Raw genomic sequence first — 27,083 nt, 5'->3', positions numbered from 1 at the left:
GAGAAGTGGAAGATTTGGTCGCTGACTCGGAGGTTGAAGAAACTAGAGATAGTTGGCTCTCGTCAAATCGAGAAATCTGCTTTGGTGGTTGAACACACAAGATGCTGGGGGACGGGAACACGCCTGGAAGGAACGGAACATGCTTGGTAAATGAAAATAGGGCCAGGTGGTACCTGTCGCTTTCATGTTGTAGGAGATACCCACATTTCTGGGATTGGAAGCAACTACCTACCCCCGATAGATACACGGAATAACGGAATATCGCACAAACACAGTTCTCCCGACTCCCGTAAGATGTGTTGTAGAACAGCTAATGTGACAGCAATGGTAAATCCTTGATTGACGATGCTGTAGTGCCGTAGATAGTGACATTCGGTTGAGGCCTGTGATCCTAGACATGGACCCACTTTCAGCCTTGTAAGTCACAGCTCACCAAGCCAAACGCCATGGAAGTATCAGGGTGCCAACCGACGTGCGTTGTGGTATTCCTGAAAGTATGAGAACTCTTGGTGACTTGATTTTCTCAACGGGTTTGATGATACATGAACTCTATATCCGACACCTGCTTTGAGCATTTACCAGTTCTTGGGTACAATGTACGGTAGGTAAGTACAGGTATGCGCGTCCGAAATCTGGATTCCAATGTTCCTGCCACGTTCATTTTCGGCGCTTTCTATGTACCTGCCCGACGCACAATCAGTGTATGCCCAAGGCAGAAAGTTGGAAGCAGTAGGAGAGGTGGCCAAGTTAGATCATGAAAAGACCAAGAATCCAAGTAAAGGGCATGTGCTTTTGGGAGTGTGCGAGATGCAGCCGGAGGTCCGGTAAATGCATGTGTTTGTTGCTAGTCCGGCATCGGAAACTTGTTGAGTCTCGATAAAAGAAGGGCACAGGAATGAAGCAAGGCGGGAAAGTACCTATCTATCTCCACTTGTATAGTACTATGGGACTTGGTAGTTGACTCCGACACAGTAGTAAGTAGATAGAGATACTGGCAATTGTCCTTGGCAGATTTACATCTTCACACTACCACCATCACCACCGCTTTCATAACAACTACAACAACGATCCATTCACATAATCAGGGCTAATCTCACCTATGAATCGCCACCTACTCTATCAACCCACCCATTCATCCCGCTCCAGACCGCTACCGCCAGAGCACTCGAGGTTGTTGCCGTTCCCCCCGGACCCACCTCAGCCTTATAATGAACGACACCATGCGGACGGCATACGATACACTGCTGCACGAATTACCTATCGCTGTTGCACGACAGGCGCCCATAGCCATAACAAAGCCACCCAAGAAGCGCCTCGCTCTCTTGAGTCTAGCTCGAATGCAGGGCAAATCGTTCACTGGCCACAATAGTGGTTTCCATTAGGCCATAAAAAGCCAATTAGCCACACTCGCCAAGGTTAAACGGATACGAGATCATTTGGGTTGCGGGACTTGGCTTGGTGAAGTAGAAGTGTACAAGCGCATCTCGATGTGCTATGTGTATTACTGCCCTGGTGTAGGTTCAAATTCTTCTAGCATTCATGTACCATATTCCGCCACATCCTACCTAGCCAAAGTGATTTAAAAGCTCTACATATGTACTTATCGTTGTTCCCGTTCATTTGGTATTTTCCCTCGTGACATTATCCACAGTTAGATGTACCCAAAAAAACACATTAGATCCATTAGATCCATCACCAACCCCCGTTCCAAGTGATATATCCCCATTCTAGTAGTATACCGGATCCTATTACTTCCATAGAATTCTTTCCAGAAATGTGTGTTCCTCCTTTACGTTTCCCTTCATTTGCCTCCACTCCATTGCAACCGACCTCACCACGAGAAAGTCATCAAAGCCGGGTTCAACGCCAGCGGCAACAACAGATGGCTGGCCGCGACCGTTGCCATAGGCAAGATGGCCACGAAATCGGTAATGTGCCACGAGTGAGGAATAAAGGGCGCCGTGGCGAGGATGACCATGCCGATGATGAATCCGATGGAGAATAGCATGGAGAATTTGAACTGTTGGACAAGTCTGTCAGCGAATAATCACTTACAAGATGGCTGTGTGAAGGGGAGGCTTACCTTTTTCAACACCTTCGGCACCTCAATAAAGAAATTTGAAAATTCGGCCTCCTTACTCGTCGCACCCCACGTCATGTCAATTTCAAACATGTGCGCCAATAGCGCCTGAGACACATGCAGCGACAGCCCACCGAGGAAAATGGCCAACATGAGCGTCCACTTGAAGTTCTCAAGGATCGACCCCAGAATGCTCCTCTCCCCGACTCTGTATCTCATCACGGCCAACGCGACATTGCCCAGGCCGTTGAAGACGAGAATGATGGAGAACCACACCTGCCACGAGTCGACGTAGTACTTGTCCAGGAACCCGTTGTACCAGCCCATGAGGAAGTAGTTGACGGACGTCAAAATCCACGCAGCGCCAATGGCATAGTAGGTGCCGATGTAGGAGATGATGGTGATCTTGGAAGTGAAGCGGATGTTGGAGAACAGAAACCGGCGAAAGAGGGGGGTGAAGGGGCCCTTCCAGATCCACTTCCTGATGGGGTAGAAGAGCAGCTCGTTGCAGCCATAGGCGTACTTTTCCCAGCGAGCCAGTTCGTCGTACACGGTAAGCGAGACACCCTCCTTGAAGCCATCACCAGCCCAGGCGGCCAAACGGATGATGTAATCGTTGCATTGCAAGCGCAAAGACATGTCGAAATCTTCGGACACGTGACTTTCGGACCAGAACTTCTCGTAGCCGTCTTCGTCTTCGTACGAGACTTGTTGGATGGCGGACCAGCGTAGAATGGCATTGTGACCAACAAAGGGGGCAACGTCGCCGTTGGAGACGGTGTAACGAATGGCCGTGTAGATGAGGTTAGTGAAGAAGGTGATGCCGTTTTCGAAGTAGGTGTGCACCACTTGCATGACACCAGACGAGAACTGCATGATACCAACGTCAGGAGACTGTTCCATTTCGGAAACGGCGTCCAGAAGGCAGTCGGAAGGAACACGGGTGTCGGAGTCAATGAGGAGGATATAATCGCCCATGCGGATGTTACCGTCGGCCCAAGCCCGACCGTTTTCCTCGAGAACGTCCTTTAGCGCCCTTTCATACGCTTGGGCTTCGTCATGCTGAGACCACTCAGAGTGTCTGGGAACTTGGGCGAGCTTTTCTTCCACCTTGCAGGAGATCATGAGGGCGTAGTTCATGTTGGACGCCTTCTTGAACTTTCCGCGACGCTGGAAACCATTCTCGCCGTGTCGCGGGCGTGCAACCCAGCCAATGCTGTGGTCAGCGTAAAAGTCAATACGGGCTTGACGATCTTCTTCCGAAAGCAACTGAAGACCGTCGTCGTTGATGAACATGTTGGCTGAACCTCCCTGAAGCTCATAAGTGGACATGGCATGCTTGATGGATTTGACCGTAGGGGCAATGACACCACTGAGGCCCTCCTTGTACACGGGACACTGAACTGTAACATGGGGAAGAACGGCTGTCTGCAATCTCGGTGGTGGCTTGGCCGAGTAGAACCTGGAGTTGACCGAGAGCTGCTTGATGGGTCCAAAGATCTGGGCCAGACAACCGATGATGACCTGAGCGAAGAAGAGGGTGAAGAAGATTTGTACGGGCGCCAGCGCAACGAGAGCCAAACGGACGTAATCGCCGTCGACCATGACCTCGATCGCCAACTGCCTCCAGGCTGCTCCCAAAGACACTGTGACGACCGCCATCGTGATACTGACGAGGTAGGTGTTGAGCAGGTGGACCGGTCGTGCTTCGGGCCTCGGCTCGCCGCTTTCCTCGTCAATCTCGGTAGCACCCACAATGGGATTGGCCTTCTCATCCATCTCACCAGGCTCACCAGTCTTCCACACGAGCTGCATAAGCTCGGACTCAATTTCCTTGGCTCTCGGGATCAGATGGAGTGCGTCGTCATCCCAAACCACCAGCAACCCCTCTGACGCGATAAAGGCGGCAAACTGGTGTTTCCTGGCACGAGGAAGGTCTTCGATGGTGGGCAGAATTTGGACTCGCAAGCCGTTCAGAAGCGGGACATCGACAGCATCTGGCGACCATTGGAGGAAGGTCTTGATGACTCGTGAGTTGACAGTCATTGCACACTGTAATCTTGCTATTAGCTCGGAACAATCCAACTCTGCCGTGGAAATCATACCTGAACATTGAGAGCAGCACACGCCATGGCGAAAGGCGAGTTACCCAAGGCCGGCGGGCAGGCCATGTACTGGCCTCTGGATTTTCGAAGAAGCACACCCTCGATCTCGCCACTGCCATTTGCTACCCATAGGTACGAGCATTGTTGCTGGTAGAGATAGTTGACCATGACCTCATGCTTGATATCTTCTAGGATCACCGAGCTGGTTGACGACATCATAGAGCGCGTTGCCGAGCGAGATCTAGACCCATAGAGGATCTGCGGAGGGGCGAGTATGTCGCCATCGTCCTGACCGGCTTGTGTGTTCCCAGTGGAAGGTTGACGACCTCTCGATGGTGTTGAGGCAGCGTGTTGTTGGCCTGCCGGCTCCGGCTTCTTGGCCTTGAAATAGCTCCCTATCCCCATGGTGGCGACGGAAATCCAACCCTCACCTTTTCCAGTCGATAAACTTCCGGAGAGTGAGTGACTGAGGGGAGATGGGATAAGGGAGCAACGATCAGACAGGTTGACCGAAATCCGTGGCAGATGTCAAGGATGAAGTAGATGGAGTTGGTCTTGTGCCTGTGATGGATGAATCTGTCAGCCCATGGTTCTCAAAAAGACACCTCCCCGGAATTCCTAGAAAATGTGACGGGGATCGGCATACAGGATGTGTTTTCTTTGCCTTCAGGCGATCTGCATCCAACACCGTGAGACAGTGGTGTAAGGTGATGTCGGATAAAACCTGGTGCCGTGTGGCTCTGCTGTGTCACTTGGGTATCAAGGGACTTGCTCCTCTGTGCCGGTCTGTCTATGTTATGTCGGAACTCTAATCGGGGTCAAGCGAGTGTGAGAATGTGCCAAAGTAAGAGGGGATACCGGGTCAGAAAAGATTGACCGGGTTTTCCTCGACTGGATAAAAGGTTCTGTAGCAGGCGAGGGGCTAGCCTTTCATGTTGGCAATGGAAGCTGAACTTGGTGATAAGAAAAGCTGACCTGGACTGAACAGAACACGACAGTTCGGGCTGGATGTCGAGGGCAAGGAGCCCCCACCTCTCGTCCAAAAGAAAAGTGTAAAGGCCCATAGAGGTACCTTGGAGGGGACATGAGGGACCGACCCCCTTGGAACTTTACCCGAGTCTGGTCGAATACCTAGCGTTACGGGAGCAAACAACCGTTTTGAGGTATGTATATCGACGATGGCCAGATGTGGTGGTATCTCAGTAACCTATCCACTGCCAGCAATATGTGTGCAACGGTACATCGCGAGGAGGTACCTATGTCGCCCATGCTACCGTTGGCCACCCTGTTGACACGGCAAACATTCCGGGATCATCACTAACAACACATGGTCTGGAAGGGTTGAACAGGGAAAGGCTGCCAGGTCAGGCCTCTCACACAGACTCCCTGAGAAGTTCAAGCAGCCAAAAGAGTGTGTGATTGACTAATGCCAATGGCACGGTTCATGTGTTCCGTTTCTTGTTGGACTGGAGGAAACGGAGTCCCTACTAGGGATTTGTGGCGAGGGTCGTGTAGAGGTACATGGTCCACCGTTCTGGAGGAAGACGGGGGAGGTGTCAGTAAGAGCAGTTTATGACAAGAAAACAGATGGAAAATGGGCAGAATATTGGCCATATTGCCCTCTTGGGGCATACCATACCATAGTATAATGTCCACTGTGTAGCAATGGCGGCTAGTATTGATTCAATTTTTGGCTGGGGGCTGAGCTTGTCTCTTCCTGCTTCACGTGTCGGGGATTGAAGCGCTTGACGAATGTCGTCTCGATCCCACGCTATTCTTCTGATTCCACTTGACGTTGGTGTTGCTCACGTTGCTCGAAAATGCTGAGCGAGGAACAGACGTGAAAAGTGGAGGAAGAGGACTGGAGGAGGAGAGGACTGAGACCCAAAGGAACGGCCCGGTCACTCCTGCTCCACTGTTTGTCCCATTTTGAATCTGACCCCCCATGGACCTGCCACACCCGGCTTGGCTTGGCGTTCAGGTACGCGCGGGGAGGGGGGTCCAGAAATTACTATCCGCCATTTTTGCTGTTCCGTCTTTGTTCTTCCCTTTTTCTTACTCTTTTTCGGCTGACGCTCAAGCCACAATTTCACAGTTTTGCGCCATCTCATTACCGAGGAGAACATTCTGTCAACAATCTCCATTCACCGCAAATTTCCATCAAGCACAATTCACATCAATATCACTCGATAGTTTGCATCTTTTTCTACACACTTTCTATTTACACAGTGTCCCTCGCATGCATGGTAAAGAAGCATAAGTCTTGGCACGTCACTATCGAACAATAGCTGAGTCCCGCCCTTTTGCAGCCTCTCATGACACACTGAAAGATAAGCTGCCTTCCCTCGATACAAGATCAAGTGTACTTACTGACAGCGCTTCAGGAAACAATGGCTTTGTGCAAAGGCTGGCTGACCACCATGTCTGACCCTGTTCTGGAAGCTCTTCGGGCATCTAAAATGAGCGTGTTGTCTCACTCTCGTGGAGCCATCTAGGTCGGAGATCCGGGCCTCTTCCGAGAGACAGATGATAAGGCTTTCAGCAGAGGCACGATGCGTTGTCATCTTAACAACCGCCCTTATGCTCCAAGAGATATCGTATCCAGATGCAGTCCGAGCGTTGTCCAGTCCCGAAAGCAAGCACACGGCACTACGGCAGTGACAAGTCTGACAGCTCACGGCAATTCGGAACCGCTTGTCAGCATCACCCACATCAACCATCTTTCTGTTTTGACTTTTTCGTTTGCATCTCATTCGCTGCCTACTGGATGGTTTGTCTTATCCCTGGAGATAAGCTTTTCGGCGTACGGTGCTGTTAGTCAAATCACCAAGGGAACAATCCAATGTACAATGCGAGGTCCCAAGACGGCCCGAGGGAGACCACACCATCTTTTCCATTCCTCAACAGGAGTGTTGAAGCGTTCCATTCTCATCACCAACATTTCAAAATCAAGGAAACGACCGCCAGATCGGAAAGCCTCTTTATCCCTTCAATTATCGTTGGCTACGAGTGCTGCCAACGCACCAATTACCAACTCTTTGCCCGCCCTTTTATATGCGGCTTACACAGTATTTATTGCTTCACTGCCAGGCACCAAACTTGGCATTTCAAGCCACCTTTGAGCCGATTTATCCAGACCATTCGTGTTTCACTGGTCAATTCCTTCCGGGATTTGCTGGATGCGAACAAGAAATGCAAACGCCAAGGCAAAGATCGCCCACCTATTTTTGGCACTCTGCAAGGCCCATATGTGTAGGTCTTTCCTCGTATTCATCTTCAGCGGTCGTGCACTTCATCGGCGATATGACTGGTTGACATTGCAACGGAAAATACCGGGGGCTGTCGCGAGCCGTAGCAGTTGGTGACACAGGTTTGGAGTGAGGAGATTTTGCGAAAACCGTAGGTAGTTGAGGACTGGGCGGACGGACCGCGCAAGTTAATTTCGTTGTCTCCGATCCGGCGAGTTACCGGCAAGCTCTCGGGACGGATGCCTAAAAGGCCGGGAGTGTGGAGGAGTGAGAGACCGGATAGCCCCACACATCGGCCCCGGTGTTGAGAGATCGCCGCCCGGTGCCCCGTTGTTTTGGGTTGGGGTTTGTCCACCGAGATGGACGGGATCGACGACCACACTACCTCTCCATCATCCTGAGCCTCTTGTATAGTTAGGCATTTGTATACCTCAATGTTATCGTCCAAATCATGTCATCACATAAGTAATTCGAACAATGACAATGATACTACACACCTACACATCGAATCCATATTTTGAAATTCAAGGGCAGGTCCAAGGTTGCCCGTGTCCCCCCGGCCTCTGCCCCGCCATCGATCGCTGCCTGGGGTTCAGTCCACACACCCCTCAACCCCATCCATTTCTAAAACCTAGTGGAACCGGACCTGGAACTTGGTGGATCAGACCCTGAAATGCAGCGGACCACGACAGCATCCACAGCGGGAGATCATCGCGGGGCTCTGTCACTGGCAGGTGGAATCCTTCCACTTTCACCACCCTGCTATCTCCACCTACTGTGATTCTGCTTCAACCTTTGTGTTTTGCGATTCCAAAATTCATAGAAAACATACTGCAGGATTTCTTCTCCCAAAGTATCTCATGTAACGAACGTTAGCTCTAGTATATATTGTTATGACCATCATGTAAGAGACAGACACACATAACCAAGATTAACCGAGATAACAATTAGGTCCAACACTAGTCTAAGTACCTCTAGCTGTCATCATTGTATTATCCAATCTCTCCATGCTTATAATCATACTCCCATCCGATCCCATGTCCCTGACACCCTGACCCAAAAACAAAAAGGCAAAGAAAAGAAACAAGGCCTACAGCTCCTCATGCCCATCACACTGCTGCCACATAACCACCTTCTCCACCTCCATCTGCGGGCTCTTCCACGTGGGGAACCACTGATCCTTAGCCAGCCAAAAGTCCTTTTTGGCATTCGGACTCGAATCCACCCACGGCTTGCCATTCGACTGGTCCTGGAACCACCCGTTCGTTCCTCCTACCGCGACATTCAAGATCAAATAGAACTTTTGATCAAACGGCGTGTTCAGGCGACCCGTGTATCCCCAGGGGTCAGTGGTGCGAGTGCCGTTCTCGTCTACCTGCGGGAAGTTACCCCGTTGCCAGAGGGGTTTGTTGAAGTTCACGTAGAGGACTTGCAGCAGGCGCGAGTCGACGTAGGTGAATAGGTACTTCTCGGACCATTCGAGACCGAAAGTGTGGAACTTGTTTGCGAACGTGGTGTGCAGGGCCTGGCGCTTGACGTTGGTGCGCCAGAAGGCGTCTGAAAGGGAAGAAGGACCCCAGTGCAGCGTGGAAGAGATGATGTCGTTGCCGCCTTGTGGGTACGTGTAGTTGTTGCCGCGGGACTCGGCCAGATCAATCTCACCGGATTGAGGCCACTGGCCGTAGGTGCTGTTAACGGGCATCATCCAGATAGCGGGCCATAGCCAGTCTCCTTCGGGCAGGCGGGCGGTGACTTCAACACGGCCGTATTTGATGGAGGCGCCGAGACGGGTGTTGAGACGGGCCGAGAGGACGGGAGGCACGATGGAACTGTTGCCGACAGTGGTGTTGGTGGCTGCTACACAGTCTCGGTAAACGGTGGAGGTGCAGTCGCCCGAGGCGAGGAGGTCGACTTTGGAGTCGGAGAGGAGGAGCTTGTCGTCTTGGAGGGTGGCTTTGATGACAAGCTTTCCGTCTTCGATGTAGGCGTTGTCTTTGGTGGTTTGCTGGAATTCGCCATTGCTGTTTTGCCGCTGATGTTAGCGAATGTACCCAGATGAAGGGAGAAAAAAGGAATAGAAACATACCCAAAGCCACCCAATTGTACCTCGTGCTGCCACACACTGTCCCTAATTCCTTGACTCCAATCCTCATCCAGCACCAAACAGTACTTGTGCTTCACCACGGACCTGATCCCATCCCATATCAGGAACCCAGAGATGGCCAGCCCGATGAAGATGCCGACCAGAGGAATAATCGTCACCCACTTCTCCTTGGGGTCTTTCTTCTCTGCCCATGGCTTTTCTACCTCGCCCTTGCGTACTCGACGAGAGTGGAAGTATCGTTGGCCACCGGGCAAAGCTTCGTGGTGAGCTCCTATACCACCAGAGTTGGAGGATGTGTCGAAGCTTGATGGTGGACGGGTGGGAATGGGACTGGCAAAGGGGTTCTCGTTGGAGCCCTCGTTGGAGCGTTGCGAGGCTCGGGACTCGACGCCCGAGTCAAAGTTGTGACGGCCGCTTGCCCGAGGGTCGAGATGTTCGCGGTGGTCGTTGTCCATGGTGTGTCTGTGGTCTATGGACTGATGCTAGTGTCTTTTCAAGAAGGAAAGCAACAATATAGCCCAAGAAGAGATGGCAGGATATGTCTAGACAGTCTATGTCTCTCGGAGGTTGAGAACAAGACCGCAGAGACCAGGGAGGTCTTGTAACAAGAAGCTAGACTTTCGGTCTTGCAATCGAGACGTGTCAAAGGCTGCGAAGATTCAGATAAAGCTGATCAGATAGATTTTGACGTGTAACCAAGGCGATGACAGGAAGAAGCAACGCAAATGTCGGAAGAAGGAGCCCAGGCCTATGGTGGCCAATGATGGTCCATATCGGGACATGGAGACCTTTCAGTTCTTGACAGGGAGTTCATTCTGGATGTTGGCATAGGTGTGACAGATAGGCTGGCCATCGCGTGGGAGGATATGGTGGCCGTCGAGGGTCTTGGCCACGACATGGGATGTTGTTGAAGGAAGAAAATCAATACAACTAGGTAGTGTACCTAGAGGTAGGTACGTAATATTTCCATGTCTACAAACGGAGCAAGGGGGTACAGAGAAGGAATCGATGGCTTCCCTTGTACAAGGGTACAGTGGTACTTGGGTTCAATGTACCTGAACAGACAGCGATCGGACAGGGGCAAGGGTGCCATTTTAACGCTAATTAGTGGGACTAGGCGGAGTCAGCCAGGAAAATAGCCGGAGGTGTGCACCCCCCGCTGCTCTCCAAAACATCCATTCCACTTGGAACCTACCTAGGTATTGAGGGGAATCGATCTCTTCAACACTCCAACAACGAACTGCGTGCCCGTCGCCAGATATCACGAACACCCGAGTCACCGCCGAATCGCATAATCTTCTTTGCTTCTTTTCGACAAAATGGTTTCAAAGTCAGACTGGCAGCGGCCACTCATCCAATTCCGATGAGCTGCGTCAACCTTGGCCGGCACGAATATGGATCACCACCAAGCCCAGCTTCAGCCGCCTGCGACAAGGAACTGAAAGCAACTGAAGTCGACCCCTCCGTTGATCCTTCGAATTGTGCTGATGGCCTCGCTAAACACGTACCCCCTCTAGCGATACTACCCAGTACCATTCTCTACAGTAATCTGTATTCCTTGCATACACGAGGCAATGATACCATGTATGTTTTCGAGAGACCGCCAATCTATCCCCGAATCCTCCAAACATCTCACATGCAAGCCCTCAAACTGTTTGGCTAAAAGATGGCAGAATAACTTTGTGCATTGCTACAATGGCCCATTTCGCGTCTTGAAGATTAACAACCACTGCACCACCTCCGTTTTAATGACGCTGTGGCGGTTGTGGCTCAGGGCAAATTTTCCTTGTGCCTGGGCTCCCGAAGGAGGCACGGGTTGGACCGTACTGGATGTCAGTTACGAGTTGTGAGGGTGTCGAGGAATACCAACCACAACCCCATCGGCTTAGCATCGTCAGCGTTTCTTTTGCTAACCACTTGGGGTAGTTTACAGTCCCGAATTCAGTTTCCACATTTGGATCCAGGCGTCTCGATATCGCTGCCTCACCACACCACAACCACTGCTAAGATTCACATTTTTACAACCGAGACCGACGCCGAATTGCTAGACCCGAGACAGTTACAAGGGGGCGAGAGAATTTCCTACCCACGCAAATACCTTACCTTATCTCTGGAGCCGCGCGCAAAAGGAAAAGTTGGTTGCGACTTGACCGCGGCAAGCCACGGCGTGTGAAAAGAGCGCCATCTGTCATCAATGGCTCGACCACGACAATGGCTTGGTCGTTTCGTTCCCGGGAGGCCACGACCTTGCGGCTGACTGCGGCAGCTCCGATCTCCTGCCATATCAACACCAAGAATCTGCTAGTGTTGAAGATCATCATCTTCCCTGGGTTGCTGTAGTGATCAAACAGTCGAGACGTGCTTGGACACCTTGACCACAAACGGTCCGTCCTTCACAGACATCCCAACATTCCCACGCACACGTGGAACCAGTGAGGGCTCTTGTAGCATGGGAGCTTGAACAACCATTACCAAGTCCCGTATCCTACAGAAAACGGCAACATTATTCGACTCGACCCGGTTTCTTGGGTTGGGGTAAACGTTCCTTCTCTGGACCCTTTTACCGAGACTTGTTGATGGCCAGTTATTGGTAGAACTGGTTTCTATTTCCATGCTTTGGTCAACCGTGTTACTGAAAAGCCTGCCTGCACCCTACCAGGCAACAAGTGTTCCTTGTATACAAGTTGTGCTCACCTGCCTACGCATCAAGATGAGTCGCTCGTAGTTTTTCTTGTACTCCCTTCCACACCTTTCAGGTTGTCCAAACAGCTGCTGTGCACACTCCCACAAAGCTGAGGGAACTCCCGCTCCTATCGCAAGTCATGGACGCCACAAACGCCTTGCAATCTCCGATACGAAGTCTTGGGTGACACAAGTTGCTTCGCTGTTCCTCGTGCCAACCATCTTTTTTTTCCCGTTTTTTTTTTTTTTCCCATATTTCCCACAGTTTCCCACCAAGTATTCCTCGGCGTAACTATTTTGCTTCTCTATCCTACAATATCTCCCTGTAATAACGGGCGATTAGTTCGGCCGCTCGAACACTTCGTAGATGCACTAGTGCAGAACACGTGGGATGTAGCGTTCCATTGTTTCCAACTTTGCATCTATCCTAACCATTCTAATCGGCTCAGCTTTCCTCTCACAAATGGTTTAGCTTGAAGCAGAATTGCACAGACAACGATTTCACAGCATCAATGCCAGGTTTGAGCACTGATATCTCTTTCATTCACATCCCGTCATCACCCTTGTCCTTCAGTGCGAGCGGCGGTTTGGGCTTTTTGCATTTTGCATTAGCCCAGCCCTCTTTGAGGCTTGAAGGCGAACCAATAACCAAAATCCGTGGGAACGCCTCATCTGTCCGATTTTTTACGCTGGATGATGGCACCTACTTACACAATGTCACCCTCTTTTTTGTCGGGGTCAATTCAAGACATGTGAACATTGGTTTCGCACCGTACCTTATCTCCAGCCGATCCAGTGGGTAGATAAACAGCAAATGGTTCCCTTTCTACACCGGCGGAAGATACAGGTGGCAATCGAGTAGTGTACTATCGTGACTTTTGAACATGAAGCTGAAAAGCTTCTCTTAGCCACTATCTCGAGACGGAAAATGATTCAATGAAGACAGCGAAGGTCTAGAACGATGTGTATCTTCGGGTCTGACCGAGAGTATGTCGCAAGATACTGAACCCCCACGCTTTCCACGCTTTGGCCATATCGCCCAATGGCATCCATGCGTCCAGACGGCGAACGTCCGGGGCCATTGTGTCAGTGAAAACTGCAACATCCCAAGCCACAAGCACAACCACTGCTGTCATCGGCGTTTTTTTTTTTTTTTTTTTTTTTTTTTTTGAACTGTCCTAGCAAACCTTTTTTTCCTCGTCCCAACACCCAACACCAACAAAGGGTTTCCGAAGAGATCAACACCCGCCCACCGCCACACCACCAAAACCACACGAATGAACAACCCAAACCATACCTACTAAACCCAACCCAAGCCACAACACCACAATCACCCGCCCTCATCCGCCCAACCACTCTACCGCACAACCGCCCAACAGCCCTTCCGTCCATAACAGGTTTAGCAACCGGTGGCGGTGAAGATCATCCTTTGGGAAAGGAGACGCACGTGCAGACCGGGAGCGGAAACTGTCACCTCGACATGCCCATTCCTATCCCGTTGACGTTTTCTGTCACCGGGGAGCTAGCGAAGGCTGAATCAGTAAGCATGGGCACGGCAAGGTGACAGTTCAGCTCTAGATTTCTGGTCCGTCCTTATCAGTTGATCAGGCCTGATACTGAGATTGAAATTTGCGATGATACGTAGATAATTAGAGGTACTGCATGTCTCAAAGCAGAGTGTGAAGCGTGAAGCGTGAGGCGTCACGGTCTAGATTAGTGCCCCCGATCACCATGTCCTGAAGGCTGAAGCGTCACTTGCCACGGGCTATGCATGTGCGTGAGCGTCTCCTGACGAAAGGGAGGACCTCTAGGTGGTTGATCGGAGTTCTAGACTTGGGTGTTCTGAATGATCTGGCTGAGATGCTGAGCTGCAGAAGTCGATAGCTAGGTAGTCTAGACCAAGGCCGGTTGACACTTTTTAAACTAAGGTACCTCCACTGGTCATGCGGGGGTTCTTTGCAGCTTCTTGAAGGATTTGTATATGTGAATTACTTGTAGATACTGAAGCAGTGTGAATGTCTGCATCTTGAGTGAAACAGGTAGTCTCGACCCTCGGAAATATGCATGTTAATGGAATTATAGGGAGGCTTTCCGTTGGTCTGAAAACATGTTATCGGCGACAATGCCCGATATGGAGATTGGAGAAGGATACCTCGGTTTGTTCTTATGATTCTTGCAGCCGGCGGAAAGATGGGGTTTTAAATGGCATTACAGTTGAAGTTGGTTCCACTACAAGAGAACGAAGAGACTCTTTAGTCGTGTTGATGTGTATTATGGTTGGGGAAGTGAAAAAGGCCCGGTGGTCAAGTAGTAGGTAGGCAAAAGGAAACTGGAAGGATAAGTTGCATCATCATCTAGCTCTTGATTCCAATCTCCCAAAAAGATCTATAAACAAATGCCGTCTAAACTTTTGAAGGGTAGCATCATCCCGACCAAACAAGCAAAACAAAACAGAAACAAAAATGAAAACGCCTTCTAGTCTAACCCCCCTTGATCCCCCCTATTCGAGCCCAAAAAGAAGTCCGAAATTCCATCCAGCCCCACTGAAAAAGGCCAATCTAAACCATCCCTTTTGTTCTTCCTCCACATGTCCCCTACACACATATTTGGATATCGCTAAACTGCAACGCAAGATCACCAGCCATGCTAGGTATGCAAAACTCCCTCTTCGTAAGCATTCGATCCTCATTCATCCTCATCATCCGTGTCCTTGGGATGCGGCGTTCCCTTGGGGCTGTTCAGCCACTCAATATGCCTCAGTCTCCTTCTGGCTTCGCGCTCCTTGAGGTCCTTCTTGGTCATCTTCTTCTTCTTCTTGGCCTTGAACGTCATGCTTTCGCCCGTGACTCCGAGGCTGTTATCCTCGACGCCCGAGTTGACAGCAGTGCTAGGCTCGCTCATGCCCATGGGGGTGTTCAAGCCGCTGGTGACAGCAGAGGCAGGCTTGCTGTCCTCAAAGCGGTCAAGAGCAGCAGAGTTCTGACCCTTGTGGGTGACGCGGCCGTCAACAACATTCCATGTCTCGGAAGCGAGAGCACCGACAAACTCTTCGTTATGAGAAATCATAACCACACCGCCCTTGAAGTCGCGAATGGCGACAGCAAGACCACCGAGGGAGTCACGATCCAAGAAGTTAGTAGGCTCGTCAAGAACCAACATGTGAGGGTTGTTCCACATGGCACCGGCAATGACAACCTTGACCTTTTGACCACCGGACAGAGAGCCAATCTCGTTGTGGTTGGCGATCTCGGGGTCGAGACCGAGGTCTTCGAAATGTTTGGAGATGACAGCGGGCTGGAGCTCGCGGTAACCGAGACCTTCGCGCGAGGACTCGTGGTCGTCGAATTCCTGGATGAGCTTCTGGAATCCGAGCTCGAGAAGGGTCTCGCGGGAGATCATGGTGTTGTGCTTGGGAAGGAACCCACGCCATTTGCTGTTGCTTGTTAGTTGCTGATCATTTGTGAACAGAGAGAAAACGGGAGTACTTACACCTCGTACTGGAAGGTCTTCTTGTACTTCTGACGACCAACCAAAGCCTCCACCTGCCGCTTGCCCTTGCCATCACCGACATCGACAAACTTATCCATCTGCTCCTTGTCGGCTTCCGTCAACTGGCGCGTCTGCTTCATGTGGACTTCGCGGTCATCACCGTGCTGGTAGCGCCACTGGAGATACTGGTTGGGGGTCTTTTCGAGATGCATCTCAACGTGCTCAAGAGCGTGCTGCTTGATGTAACCGATACGAAGGTTGGGGTGCTTCTCGACCTTTCCAGCCGTAGGAATAACCTCGCCAGTGAGCAGCTTGATCAGGGTGGACTTGCCAGCACCGTTGGGGCCGATAATGGCCACGCGGGAGGAGAGCGAAAGCTGGCAGGTGACGCCGCTGAGCGAAGGCTTGGGGGCGTTGGGGTAGGTGAAGGAGACATCCGTCATACGGATGATGGCACGAGTCTGCGACTTGACGCCGGACAGGATACCCGGGGGAGGGAACTTGAACTGGACATTGGAGGCAGAGAGAGTGTAGTAGGCCTTGGCCTCGGGGCGGACGTTGACGAAGGCGGCGAGGTTGCCCTTGTAGTGGCCAAGCTTCTTGTTGGGCTCGTAGTGGTAGATGTCGGTGGTGACGTTGTCGAGGAAACCGGAGTCGTGAGACACAATCAGGGAGGTGATGTCGGTGTGGGACTTGAGATACTCCTCGAGCCACTTGATGTTGGCAACATCAAGATGGTTAGTAGGTTCGTCGAGCAACAGGACATCAGCCTTCTGGAGCATGGCACGAGCCAAGGCGAGCTTCATCTTCCAACCACCGGAGAGCGAGCCGACCTTTTGCGACTGACGACCCTCGGGGCCAGATGTGAAACCGAACTCCTCAAGAACAGCAGAAATGCGCTCACGACCCTCCGAGGCAATGGTAGGATCCTTGACCATGAAGTCCAGAATGCTGATATCGGCATCCTCACCCTGGTTGTGCTCAACGTAGCAGGTACGGAGAACATCCTGGGAGGGGAAACCCTCGAGCTTGCCGGAAGCAATGGCCTTCATGAGGGTAGACTTGCCGGCACCGTTGCGACCGCAGAGACCGTAACGGTGACCCTTGAGCAGACGAAGGTTGGTGTGCTGGAGCAAAAGCATACCACCGTAGGCAAGGGAGAAGTCGGCGTTGACAATCTCGATCTCGCCATCATCCTCCTTCTCAGGAACACCATACTTGATGGCATCCTCGTCAACGTAGTGCTTCTGTACGGCCTCACCGACAGCGACAGGGTCAGCGACGAGGAAGCTGAGGTAAGGGCCAGTTCTGGCAGCAATGCGGTTGCAGTGGCGGTGGTTGACATCCTCGGCAACCATCTCGCCAACGTACTTGCGGACGGTCTGGTAGACGACGGGGTCGCCAATAAGACCACCGGCCTTCTTGACCTCAGCGTCCAAGACCGTGCCAACATCCTCGGCGTGTGTGCGCTCAATGACCTTGTCCTGGTCGCTACCCATGGCCTTGTCCATCACAGCGAGAGCGCGAGTGGCGATCTCACGGACCTCGGGGAGAGAAGCGCGGTCGACAACGCTCTTGATACCAGGCTGGAGCTTGGGAAGGAAGGTACGGGCCTCGATGGGGTCGTGGACAAGCTTGGTCAAGTTCTCGGTAATGACGACAGTCTGGCGGAGGACTTCTTGAGGGGTGCCGGGGTTGCTAAGAGAGCGCTCCAAGAAGGGAGTAAGGAGGGCAAGAACAGGGGCGGTGACGATGGCAACGAAGGTGGTCATGGAAAGGGCGTGGATAGCCTTCTGGACGGTGGCGGGCGAGGGGTGCTGCATGGTCTCGATAAGCAGAGGGATGCGAGGAGCGACGTCGTCGTTGGAGAGCAGGGTGGTAAGAGCGGTCATGGTCTTGACAGCCTGCTTGGCGACCTCGTTCTTCATGTCGAGCATGCCGCCCTCGACAATGGGAATCAAGCGGGCAAGCTTGGTGCCCATGGCCTCGCGGAGAACATCCTGCTCGGCCGCCTCCTCCTTGGTGGTGCCAATTGTGATTTGAGCCTTGTTGGAGATCTTCTCGATGAGCTGGTAGGCGCCAATGGTTCCCTGCCACTTGCCGGTGGACTTCTCCAGGTAGGCGATGAGGGCAGGGAGGAGGCCAACGACAAGAGCTTCGGGGCTCAGGTTGTTGTAGAGAGCATCGAGACCGTACTGGGCAGCCTCGCGGACGACGGCACCCTTATCAGCGAGGGCGTCGAGAGCGCACGCAACAAGACCGGCTTCAGGCGATGTGAGGAGGGACTCGCTGGCGGGCTGACGAGGAGGGAACCTCTCGAAGAGGGCACCGAGGAGGTTCTGGGCGCCTTCGCGCTTGAGACCGCTCTTCTTGTCGGCGGCGGCCTTCTTGAGTTCGCTAAGGACGCCGTAGAGTTCGAGGCCACGGTAGCCGTAGGACTGAAGGAGGACTTCGCAAAGACCGTAGGCGGCGTCGATGGAGGCTTGCGACGTCTTTGCGTTGAAGACAGTGTCGAGGATAGAAGTCACGTCGGCCTGGCTGACGGGCGGCGCGGCGCCATCAGCGACCATGATAGGGACTGTCATGGTGTCTGTTTGTCTTTTTTTTGTTGGGTTTTCTGGTATATAAAGAGGGGAGATTGGGAATGTCTGGTTATTAGAAAGAGACGGTCTCTGATAGAGGCCTGGGGCGAGAAATGCCCGTGGCGACGACACAAGGCGGAGGAAGGAGAAAGGAGCCTTGATGATGCTGTCGCAAACGCAGACAGAGGGAGGGAGGGAGGGGATGGCGGGTGGTGTAGAGGTGAAGCAAAAGAAGAGGAGAAGGGGGAAAAAGGAAGAAAGGAAAAAACAACCTAATGTCTGCCCTCGGCTTTGCTGGAGTCGGAGTGCAGTGGACTGGACTGGAACGAGAAGGGGAGGGCCGGGCGGTGGCGGGGTCCCTGGATGGCGGTGGGCTCTGGGGCACAGCGCCTGTGTCGGTGTCTTTTTTTTGTTTCTCTTAGCGGACGCGGACAGCGAAACAAAAGACGGGGAGCCCCACCAAAATTCTTTTTTTCTCCCCTTGACTTTGTCTTTTTCGCCATGGGTCAGCCGGATCTTATCAGTGTCTTATCAGCTTATCGCTGTGTGCCGGCTGCAGTGATTGGTCGATATAGCTCCCCGTGCTTACATACGTGGATCCCATTCGGTAAGCCAAGACTTTCCTTTCAGGGACTTGACTGCATCCCCTGTCGGTCCCAGCGGCAGTAGCGGGCGGGCATGCTGTCGGGCATGTGCTGGCAGTGTCAGTGTGCCCTCCAGCTGTCAGGCCGTCAGCATCACAAAGGGAACCATCAAGGTCCTCGAACTCGAGTTCGGAACCGTACCTATGAAAATCCAGGCAAAATTGTTGAGATGTTAATAAAGTGAGATGACGTTTTTTCAATGGTCCGAAAGCATATATTACATCTTTAAAGACCATACGTATTGTGCGCTTTTTAAGATTCCTCGAGTGTCTGACATGAGTTTCCAACGGTCCAGCTTTCCTACCCTCACATCCAGTCTTGATGTATTTCCGGTGTTGAAATCAGACAGCAAACCCGCACCTTCCATACAAACACAAACAGCCCTTTTATAAGTTTGACCTTCGCTACCAGATTCCAACAATGGAACTTAAAAAAGACCCTACTGATGTATCGGTTAACATGACGGAGTCTCAAACTCTTCCGTACCTAGCGCAGGGTTCAACTCCCTGGTAGGGTAGTCTTTTCTTTTGTCTGGCTTCTCTTTTTTCTTTCTTTTCTTCTGTATCCTTACCTCATGCTCCATTCCTACTTCCTTCTTGACATTCACCATCAACAGCGACTGCTGATATTGTAGATGAAGGACGCCATTGCGTTGGGAGCAGACCGTCCCGGTAGATTGGGACTCGGACCAAAAAGTCCATGTCAGCCATCCATCCAATTCCGGGCTTTGTCCAGTAGGATTGTACCTGTGGTTGATAGGGCTGTAGGGCTGTTACTAAGCACCACTGTGAATTGTCAAGTACCTCTCACCGCTTTCATATGCCATAAGCTACAGTCTTATGGACTATCTACTATTGGTAATAAGCGCGAGAGGTTATCTTGCAAGGGCAGACTGTGGTTTGGAAACCTATTCTATTCGACGAGGTCCGGAGTAGAGTTTAAAGGTTTGGGAAAATACCTAAAGGTACCCAGAGGACCCACCTTGTTGTTGTCTGAGAACCTCAAGATTGTGTAACTCGAACCCTACCTCTACACCGCGTTTACCTCTACTTATCTCCTTTTTCACGTATCACAAACACACAAACCAAAGTTCTTGCCGCGCTTCGAGTCACATACCCTACCAATATCACCAATTCTGCTACTTCCAATCATCACCCAAACTGTGTAAACTTAGTAGTAGATAGCCTCTAAGATGCATTGTATGTAGTACTATATTGACCATTAGTTATTCTCCCTCTCTTCTCTCAACAAGCAGTACATGCTACCTCTATTCACCCCCTATTTCCTTAGCCACTATCAGCTGCCATTCCTTCCCCAAAGAAAGCCTCCAGTTCGCACCGGATCACTTCCTCTTCTGTTCTCTTCTTTCTCTATGGGAAACCCTACCCTCCCGCACCCAGAAAAATGGGGCAGTCCAGCTAATAACACCTAACATTGTAAATCCCGTTTTTACCTGCGAAATTTCGTCTTTCAAATACACGCAACATACCCTCTAATATAATTATTTCTTTCACTCTTTTTTATATGCCTAATTACACCGCTATTGTACTATACCTATTGATTTATATTACATCTATTTATACTCAATATATTCAATATATTCAATAGATGAGGATAAGGAATTGGGTTAATACTAGGAAGAAAGAGTACGGTGGCGAGAAGAGGAGAGAGTACGGATAGTACAGCGGCAATAGGAAGTATAGTAACGAGAGGAGGCACGGTAACGAAAGGAGGTACAACTTACAAGGGTAGGTAACCTAACTACGAATATTACCAGACATTAAAAACATGGAAATTTACCGCTAAAACCCGGTAATTTACATGTCGGCTGACATAGGATGCGCGTAGGAACCGTTGGGGTGCGGGTAGGGTTTCCCCTCTCTATAAACAGATACGAAATCTATGAATGCAGCTTTTGACTCTGTAGCCTAGTTGATGGCAAGTCCGTCCAGTCTTTCTAGCGCACCCAGCCCACCCAGCACCATATTTTGCTCCGTGCTTTATGCTTTATACCGGTATAATTTAGTGTAATGTATTATGTCCTACTGAAGACGTTGATGTTAGTCTCCATTTTTTTTCTTTGTTAAACAGTGAAGAAAACTGCCGTGTTGTATACTCGGGCAGTAAGGGGATGGAATAGAATAGAATAGGATAAAATATGACAGGCACATACTATACATACATAACTTGAGTTTCCTATTTCCTCGGCGTAGGCGGTGGACTCGGCACATTTGGCCTCGGCGAGAGAGGTCCTGGTCTGGGTGCCGGTCCGGGGGTAGGTGGCCGGGGAGGATTGGGGAGGGTGATGAAAGGGATATGAACAGCAGGAATGGTACTGGGAGATCCGCCAGAAAACGGGGTGGAGGAGGAGGAAAAATAGCTGTCTTGGTCGGTGGGTACGTGCCCAGGAGTGTCCCTGGTGAAGGGGAGAGTGTAGATGGTGAGGTCGGTTGATATCATCTTGTGGAAGGGTAAGAAAGTTGTTGATTGCGAGCGAAGATGAAGCTTGCGGGACGAGAGTAGAGTGAATTGTGGTCGTTAGCTAAGATCAACTAAGTCTTGGGTGAGCAGCTAGGAGCAATTGTTCAAGACTGAAGGGTTATACAATACCAGAAGACCTGCCTCAGGCGATGAGATACCATCTCTTTTATAAGAGCATTTGGAACATCAACATTTGCACAGGCACAGCGCCAAAGCCGGCCCTCGACGGTGAACGCATTACGATGAACGCTCTTGCGCATAACTAAAGTAAGCCTCATCTCGCAGCCCCCAACGATGCGTGAGTCCGCAAGGCCCGAAGAACCCAAGGCATCAACAAGGACGAGTACTGCCTTCTAGGGGAAAAGAAAGTTACCGTAGTTAAGTCTGGTAAGATCTCGTTCGGTCAGGAACTGTAGCAAGATGAAGACGAGCTCCAGAAAATGACTCCTCACTCCCTTTCTCGAGGCGTCGAGTTGTTGACGTCGTCCAACCGCAGGCAACATGGTCTTACTCCTGACTCCTCAGGCCACGAGACCAGGTATTATTTGATCATGCTCGCAAAGCCGCGTTGACAGACCAGGGAGGGCATGCTTTCCCGTTTCCGAGCATGGTGGTGGGAACCCACGGCAGGAACCGTGTCGGGGAGTTCGGGAGGTACCTATGTCTCTTGATGGGAACATCTGAGTGCCTGAGTTGTGCCTGGTGGACGGAAGGACGAGGAAAAAAAAGGTACCAAGACACAGCAATGCCATACATGATCTGAGCCTCTTACCCAGAATGGGTTTGCGGTGTGAGCAGGGCGGTGAGAACTCTCGCATACCGGGCGCTGCCCTTGTGGTTTCGGACAGCCGGTGTTGGTCATGTGCTCTGTTGCGTGCGGTAAAGAAGAAACGAGACAGCAGGGGAAACTTGAGGAGAGAGGAATGTGGAAACAGAGATGACACTCTGACATTGCAGCAGACAGTAAGCACAAGCAAAAGAACCCATTCAAAGGGATCGACCACCACGTTGTATCATGATGAATCACTTGTACAAGTGACTGTGGTGCCACGCACACTTGTGCTTGAGTATAAAATGTAATTGGGCCTGTTGACGTGATGATGTGTTCTTGTGGCCTGGGGGAAGGGCGAGGTGAGCACCTTTGAGAATGATGCTTCAACCAGTACCAAGCCATTGGAAATGACAACGCGGACCCGACTCGGCGGCACCGTATTGTCAAAGAGCCGCCAGATGCCGGCTCGGTGACTTGGTCGTATTGTGGCGCAATCGCTTGTATCCGAGACAGAGGAACTGAAATGGTTCCCCAGATACGCGCGGCACATGACGAAGGGCGCAGCCTCGGGCCCACGTTTAGGGCTGACCAAAAGTGTTTCGAAATATTTCGGATCATCGAAAAATGCATGCTTCGCCTGGTCATCGGAGTGTTTACTGGTAATCGGGCCTGTTTCCTAGTTGCTGGAAGAGTGCTCGACCATCACGTAATTGGCTTGGTAATGGCGGACGATGAGGTTCTGAGATGGGATCTTTCGGGATGCGGATCGTTGACAGTAGGTCGAAAGAGTCATCTCGAGGCCCAGGCAACGGGGTTAACGTTGCATGTTCTTAGCGAGGGAATACGAATCGCTATTGTATACCTACACACGACTGTCCGGATCTCGGTTAGCCGATGTCATTGGTCAGGTGTTGATGACATGCATCAACTTGAAAGGCAAACCTGGTTTGGCGGTACAGGCTTCCAAAATGGTACATGGAGTACGAGATGGAACATCGGGTTGGGTCGGAAGAACAGAAACCTGCCCCTGCTAGATGGGACCGTATGTAGCTAGGCCAAGGGAAAGGAGGAGAGGATAGAAAGCACCATCCAAAGAGAGCTTGTCAGGAATATCCTTCACGTACCACCAAGAAACGAACATGGACGCCGGCGAGCAACGATGTTGGATTTTGGATGTTATCTGATTCTTCGTGTTCATCTCTCTCTGGGACCAACTTCAACAATTGTAGGCATCTATCTTGGGATTCGGTTCGGATCGCGAGATGTTCTTCAGGCGTCCTGTACAAATCGATGTAAGCTAACACGAGTAAATCCCCCTTTTCTCCTGTTTTTCATACAATACTTCCTCCAAAAGGGAAGGACACTCACACCGAACCTGTTGTTGTCCCCTTTTTGTATCGTCGACTTTTTCCTGCCTCTCCCAACGCCTGATGCTCCCATTAACCGATTACCTTCCTCCTTTACCTCGTCCTATGCACCGCGAGAATCTCCCCCAGGCTGCCACGTGCAAACCCTGCGTGAGGGATGCACCTAACGTCTGTCCCAATCACGGCTGCGGCTGCGGCTCCTACTCCTGCGATCATAGCTGTCGTAACTAGCGCGGCTAGGACTCCTACGTCCTCTGTCGTCCACGTCGTTTCTTCCGCCTCTTCCACCTCCTCCTCTTCCGCCACGTCCGCCCCTCGGACTAGGAGAGCGTGAACGGGAAGACCAAGAGCGTGACCTAGACCGGTATCTCCTGTTTCCTCCAGACGCGGCCACGGGGGAGCGAGAACGGGATCGCGATCGTGACAACGACCGAGGTCGATAAGTATCGGAACGGTGTGCGTGACGTCCACCACCACGGGGTCCGGGGGATCTGTTACGGCCGCCGCGGCCTCCTCCTCTGGATCCCGGCGGGGGTTGGCGGGGATCGTAGTTGGCGCCCCTACGAGCGGTAGGTGGAGAAGGAGAGAATTTGCGGCGGGGAAGGACAATGGAAACATTGATGACGGCGCCGTCGAGCTGAGCTTCGTGCATGTGGGCGATGGCGGCTTCGGCGCCGGCTTCGTGTACGTAGAGGATGTAGGCTGTGCCGCGATTTGTGCGGGCTGGACGTAAATTACAAGGTTAGCAGTTGCCAGAGTGAATGTGAACGGCAGAAGAACGACCAGGGAAGCTTACATGTCCTGTTCAGAGGCAAATCCAGATCCTCAATCTCTCCAAACTGGCCAAAGATCTCGCGAAGGTGGTTCTCGTTGATGTTCTTGGTCAAGCGCTCGACGACAATCTTGGTGCTCCTGACGGGCTGAAGTGGGCTCGGGCTGCGGGTAAGACTTCTGGATCTCGAGCGACTATCTCCTCCACGGCTGTAGCTCCTAGCGCGAGCGGGTGGCGGGCTCAGGCTGCGACCACCACCACCACCACCATTCCTGCGGGGCGGGGAGCGGCCTCGTTCACGGTCGAAGGAAGCGTCTCTGTCTCTGAGGGCGGGCGAGGGTTCGCGCGAGTAGTCGCGGGCGGAGCGGGGTGTAAGAGAACGGTGGCGGCGCGGTGTGGGAGACCTGGAGCGGTTGTCGTCGTAGCGGTCGGCCGACCGAGACCTCGAGCGAGAGGCCATTGTTGGTGATGTAGTGGTGATGTAGTGGCTGTTGTGGAAAGATCTGCTTGTTCGCGAATCGCTAAAATTGGGTGTGGAAATACTGTTGTAGGATTTACGCGATCGCAATTTGACAACTGCTATCGTGAGCTGTGAGGTGGTGGGGATGAAGAAATGCCTGGTGGTGTTGATGTTTGGTGAAGGATCCTGTTTGCGATTGCTGTTTCTTGAATTGATTGCTGCAAAAGTCCCGACGCGCCTCTTGCTACAGTGGAGCTCTAAAACCGCGGCGGTCATGCACAGACCTCTTTTCTTCTTTTGATTGAGCTTTGGTGGGACCCAGATGGCAGATGTTGTCCCACGTGATCCCCCGCTTGTTGTTTTCACCAGCCTTAACCATCTCCACTCCGTTTCCTAGCGCCGATGTTATGGTCCACTAGTGTATGGTTTCCCTTGGCAACTTTATTTCCCGAGAATGTTGTGAAGCTTCCAAGACATCTTTACGAAATCTAGAAAACGCTCAGCCCGACCGACGTCTTTACGGATGACAACCATTCACACCCCTACCAGTGCACTGTTCATGACCGTGATATGGCAAGTGCGAGGTGCTCGGGATGCTATGTCGACTTGGCATTTTCAACATGACGGCGTCGTCGATTGTTGATGCTGGACGTGACCTCAATCAACGTCCCAGCACGTATTCAAGCCATGTCCACCAAGCTACCCCTACAGTTGACGTGGTGCGCAATGATAATGGACGTTTGCCGTAGCTGACAAGGGAAAACAAGGAAACTTGGCACGAACCTTGTTCTAGGAAAGCATTCCACGCCGATGCTTCAACCACTCAGCTTTCTTGGTATCCGACCATGATGGCATTTTCCCCGATTGTGGTTCAGGCCCAAAACCCTGCATCAGCCATTGACGGTCTGGTTTCTCAGGGTCCTGTCTTCAACCATCAGGGTGCTGTTGGGCTGTTGCATCCACGCTGCCATCGTCATTTTTAGACCTCCTCATTGGAGCGCGTTGCTTCAGACCATTCAAAGGGTACTGTCACCCTCCTTCATCAACCGAATTTGACGTCATTTCGAATCTTAATCGTCACTAGCAACAACGTCTTCAACCGTCCTCGAACATGAGGTGGCCAAAAGCAGGTTTCATCGGGTACACAAACGATGATGACTGTCTTCGTGGTGGGATAGAAATATCATCGCAAGTGCCGGTATCTTCCTGTGTCCAAGCACTTCATCTTCATCGATAATCAGCAAGCTAACGAACCATCCAAGCTCAGCAAACCTTGAATAGGTATCTTCACCTCAACCAACTCCATCATCAACAACAACATCAACCGCACAACAAGCATCAACATGCCTCTCTTCTCCCGCCACGCCGAGCCCGAGCCCGCCCCGGCCCCCGTGTACCAGGAGCCCGCTCCCAAGCGCCACTCCCTCTTCGGCGGTTCCCACCACCGCTCGCCCTCTCCCGGGTCGCCCACCTACTCCTCCGCTTCGGACCGCAACCGCTCCACCAGCCGAGACTCCGGACACGGAACTCAGCGCAAGGGCAGCCTGTTGTCTCGCACCTTCGGCAACGGTACCTCGACCAGCCACGACGTCGACCCGTCCATCATGCAGGCTCGCGAGCGCGTTATGATGGCCGAGGCTGCTGAACGCGATGCGGATCGAGCGCTGATGGCTGCCAGGGAGAGTGTAAGGCAGGCTAGGGAGCATGTGAGGGCGTTGGAGCTCGAGGCACAGGAGGAGGCGAGGAGGGCCAAGATTAAGCAGTACCATGCTAAGGAGGTGTCAAAGAGGGGAAAGCAGTTGGGACGTGAGTATTCCTTTTCGTTCGGTTGACAGCTTGAGGGATATCAGAAGTCCAGTGGTGCTAACGGCGATACGTCTACAGGTCACGGCATTTGAACGCTCGTTCCCTATGAACATATCTGTTCGGTCTCTCGGTGAAGGAAAGAAGCCAGCCAATGCGTTTTCTTCTATTGATCCTGTTTTAATACATTCTTCCTTTGGCTTTTATTAGATTATAATATCCACACGCACGCGGAGAAGGAGTTTTGAATTCGATGTACAACGTAATAGAAGGAGGGAAGTCGCGATAAGTATAGTACGAGTAGGTAATAAGTAAGGAGTCTAGTTGTTGTTTACTTTCTAATTAATATTAATATTTATACTATTGTCCAAATGGGTACTACTCTCCAAACCACACTTGCCTACTAAGTACCTTAGGGTTAGGGTTAGGGTTAGGGTTAGGGTTAGGGTTAGGGTTAGGGTTAGGGTTAGGGTTAGGGTTAGGGTTAGGGTTAG

General features: G+C 51.6%; 6 protein-coding genes across 6 annotated transcripts; 1 reads left to right on the top strand and 5 right to left on the bottom strand.

The window, feature by feature from the left end:
• Positions 1-1,467: 1,467 nt before the first annotated feature.
• On the bottom strand, positions 1,468-4,590 carry NEUTE1DRAFT_88708 (uncharacterized protein; the record flags this gene model as incomplete). Its single annotated transcript, XM_009856671.1, has 3 exons — positions 1,468-2,020; positions 2,084-4,132; positions 4,186-4,590. 3 exons carry the CDS (start codon positions 4,588-4,590, stop codon positions 1,832-1,834), a joined length of 2,643 nt encoding a protein of 880 aa, XP_009854973.1.
• A 3,702-nt stretch (positions 4,591-8,292) lies between these two features.
• Positions 8,293-10,160, bottom strand: NEUTE1DRAFT_118376 (uncharacterized protein; the record flags this gene model as incomplete). The annotated part of the gene is made up of 2 exons (XM_009856670.1): positions 8,293-9,454; positions 9,520-10,160. 2 exons carry the CDS (start codon positions 9,990-9,992, stop codon positions 8,524-8,526), a joined length of 1,404 nt encoding a protein of 467 aa, XP_009854972.1.
• A 1,122-nt stretch (positions 10,161-11,282) lies between these two features.
• On the bottom strand, positions 11,283-12,006 carry NEUTE1DRAFT_104390 (uncharacterized protein; the record flags this gene model as incomplete). The annotated part of the gene is made up of 4 exons (XM_009856669.1): positions 11,283-11,363; positions 11,404-11,446; positions 11,641-11,871; positions 11,921-12,006. The coding sequence occupies 4 exons, from the start codon at positions 12,004-12,006 to the stop codon at positions 11,283-11,285; spliced, it is 441 nt and encodes a 146-aa protein (XP_009854971.1).
• A 2,543-nt stretch (positions 12,007-14,549) lies between these two features.
• Positions 14,550-18,293, bottom strand: NEUTE1DRAFT_149152 (uncharacterized protein; the record flags this gene model as incomplete). The annotated part of the gene is made up of 2 exons (XM_009856668.1): positions 14,550-15,652; positions 15,709-18,293. The coding sequence occupies 2 exons, from the start codon at positions 18,291-18,293 to the stop codon at positions 14,905-14,907; spliced, it is 3,333 nt and encodes a 1,110-aa protein (XP_009854970.1).
• Positions 18,294-23,392: 5,099 nt separating this feature from the next.
• NEUTE1DRAFT_125078 (uncharacterized protein) lies at positions 23,393-24,933 on the bottom strand (the record flags this gene model as incomplete). Its single annotated transcript, XM_009856667.1, has 2 exons — positions 23,393-24,277; positions 24,351-24,933. The coding sequence occupies 2 exons, from the start codon at positions 24,784-24,786 to the stop codon at positions 23,718-23,720; spliced, it is 996 nt and encodes a 331-aa protein (XP_009854969.1).
• Positions 24,934-26,129: 1,196 nt separating this feature from the next.
• Positions 26,130-26,837, top strand: NEUTE1DRAFT_132316 (uncharacterized protein; the record flags this gene model as incomplete). Its single annotated transcript, XM_009856666.1, has 2 exons — positions 26,130-26,592; positions 26,800-26,837. 2 exons carry the CDS (start codon positions 26,130-26,132, stop codon positions 26,835-26,837), a joined length of 501 nt encoding a protein of 166 aa, XP_009854968.1.
• Between the last annotated feature and the right edge of the window lie 246 nt (positions 26,838-27,083).

Source organism: Neurospora tetrasperma (assembly GCF_000213175.1).
Source record: "Neurospora tetrasperma FGSC 2508 unplaced genomic scaffold NEUTE1scaffold_81, whole genome shotgun sequence".
Lineage (NCBI taxonomy): Eukaryota > Fungi > Ascomycota > Sordariomycetes > Sordariales > Sordariaceae > Neurospora > Neurospora tetrasperma.
This window is presented reverse-complemented; position numbering and strand designations above follow the sequence as displayed.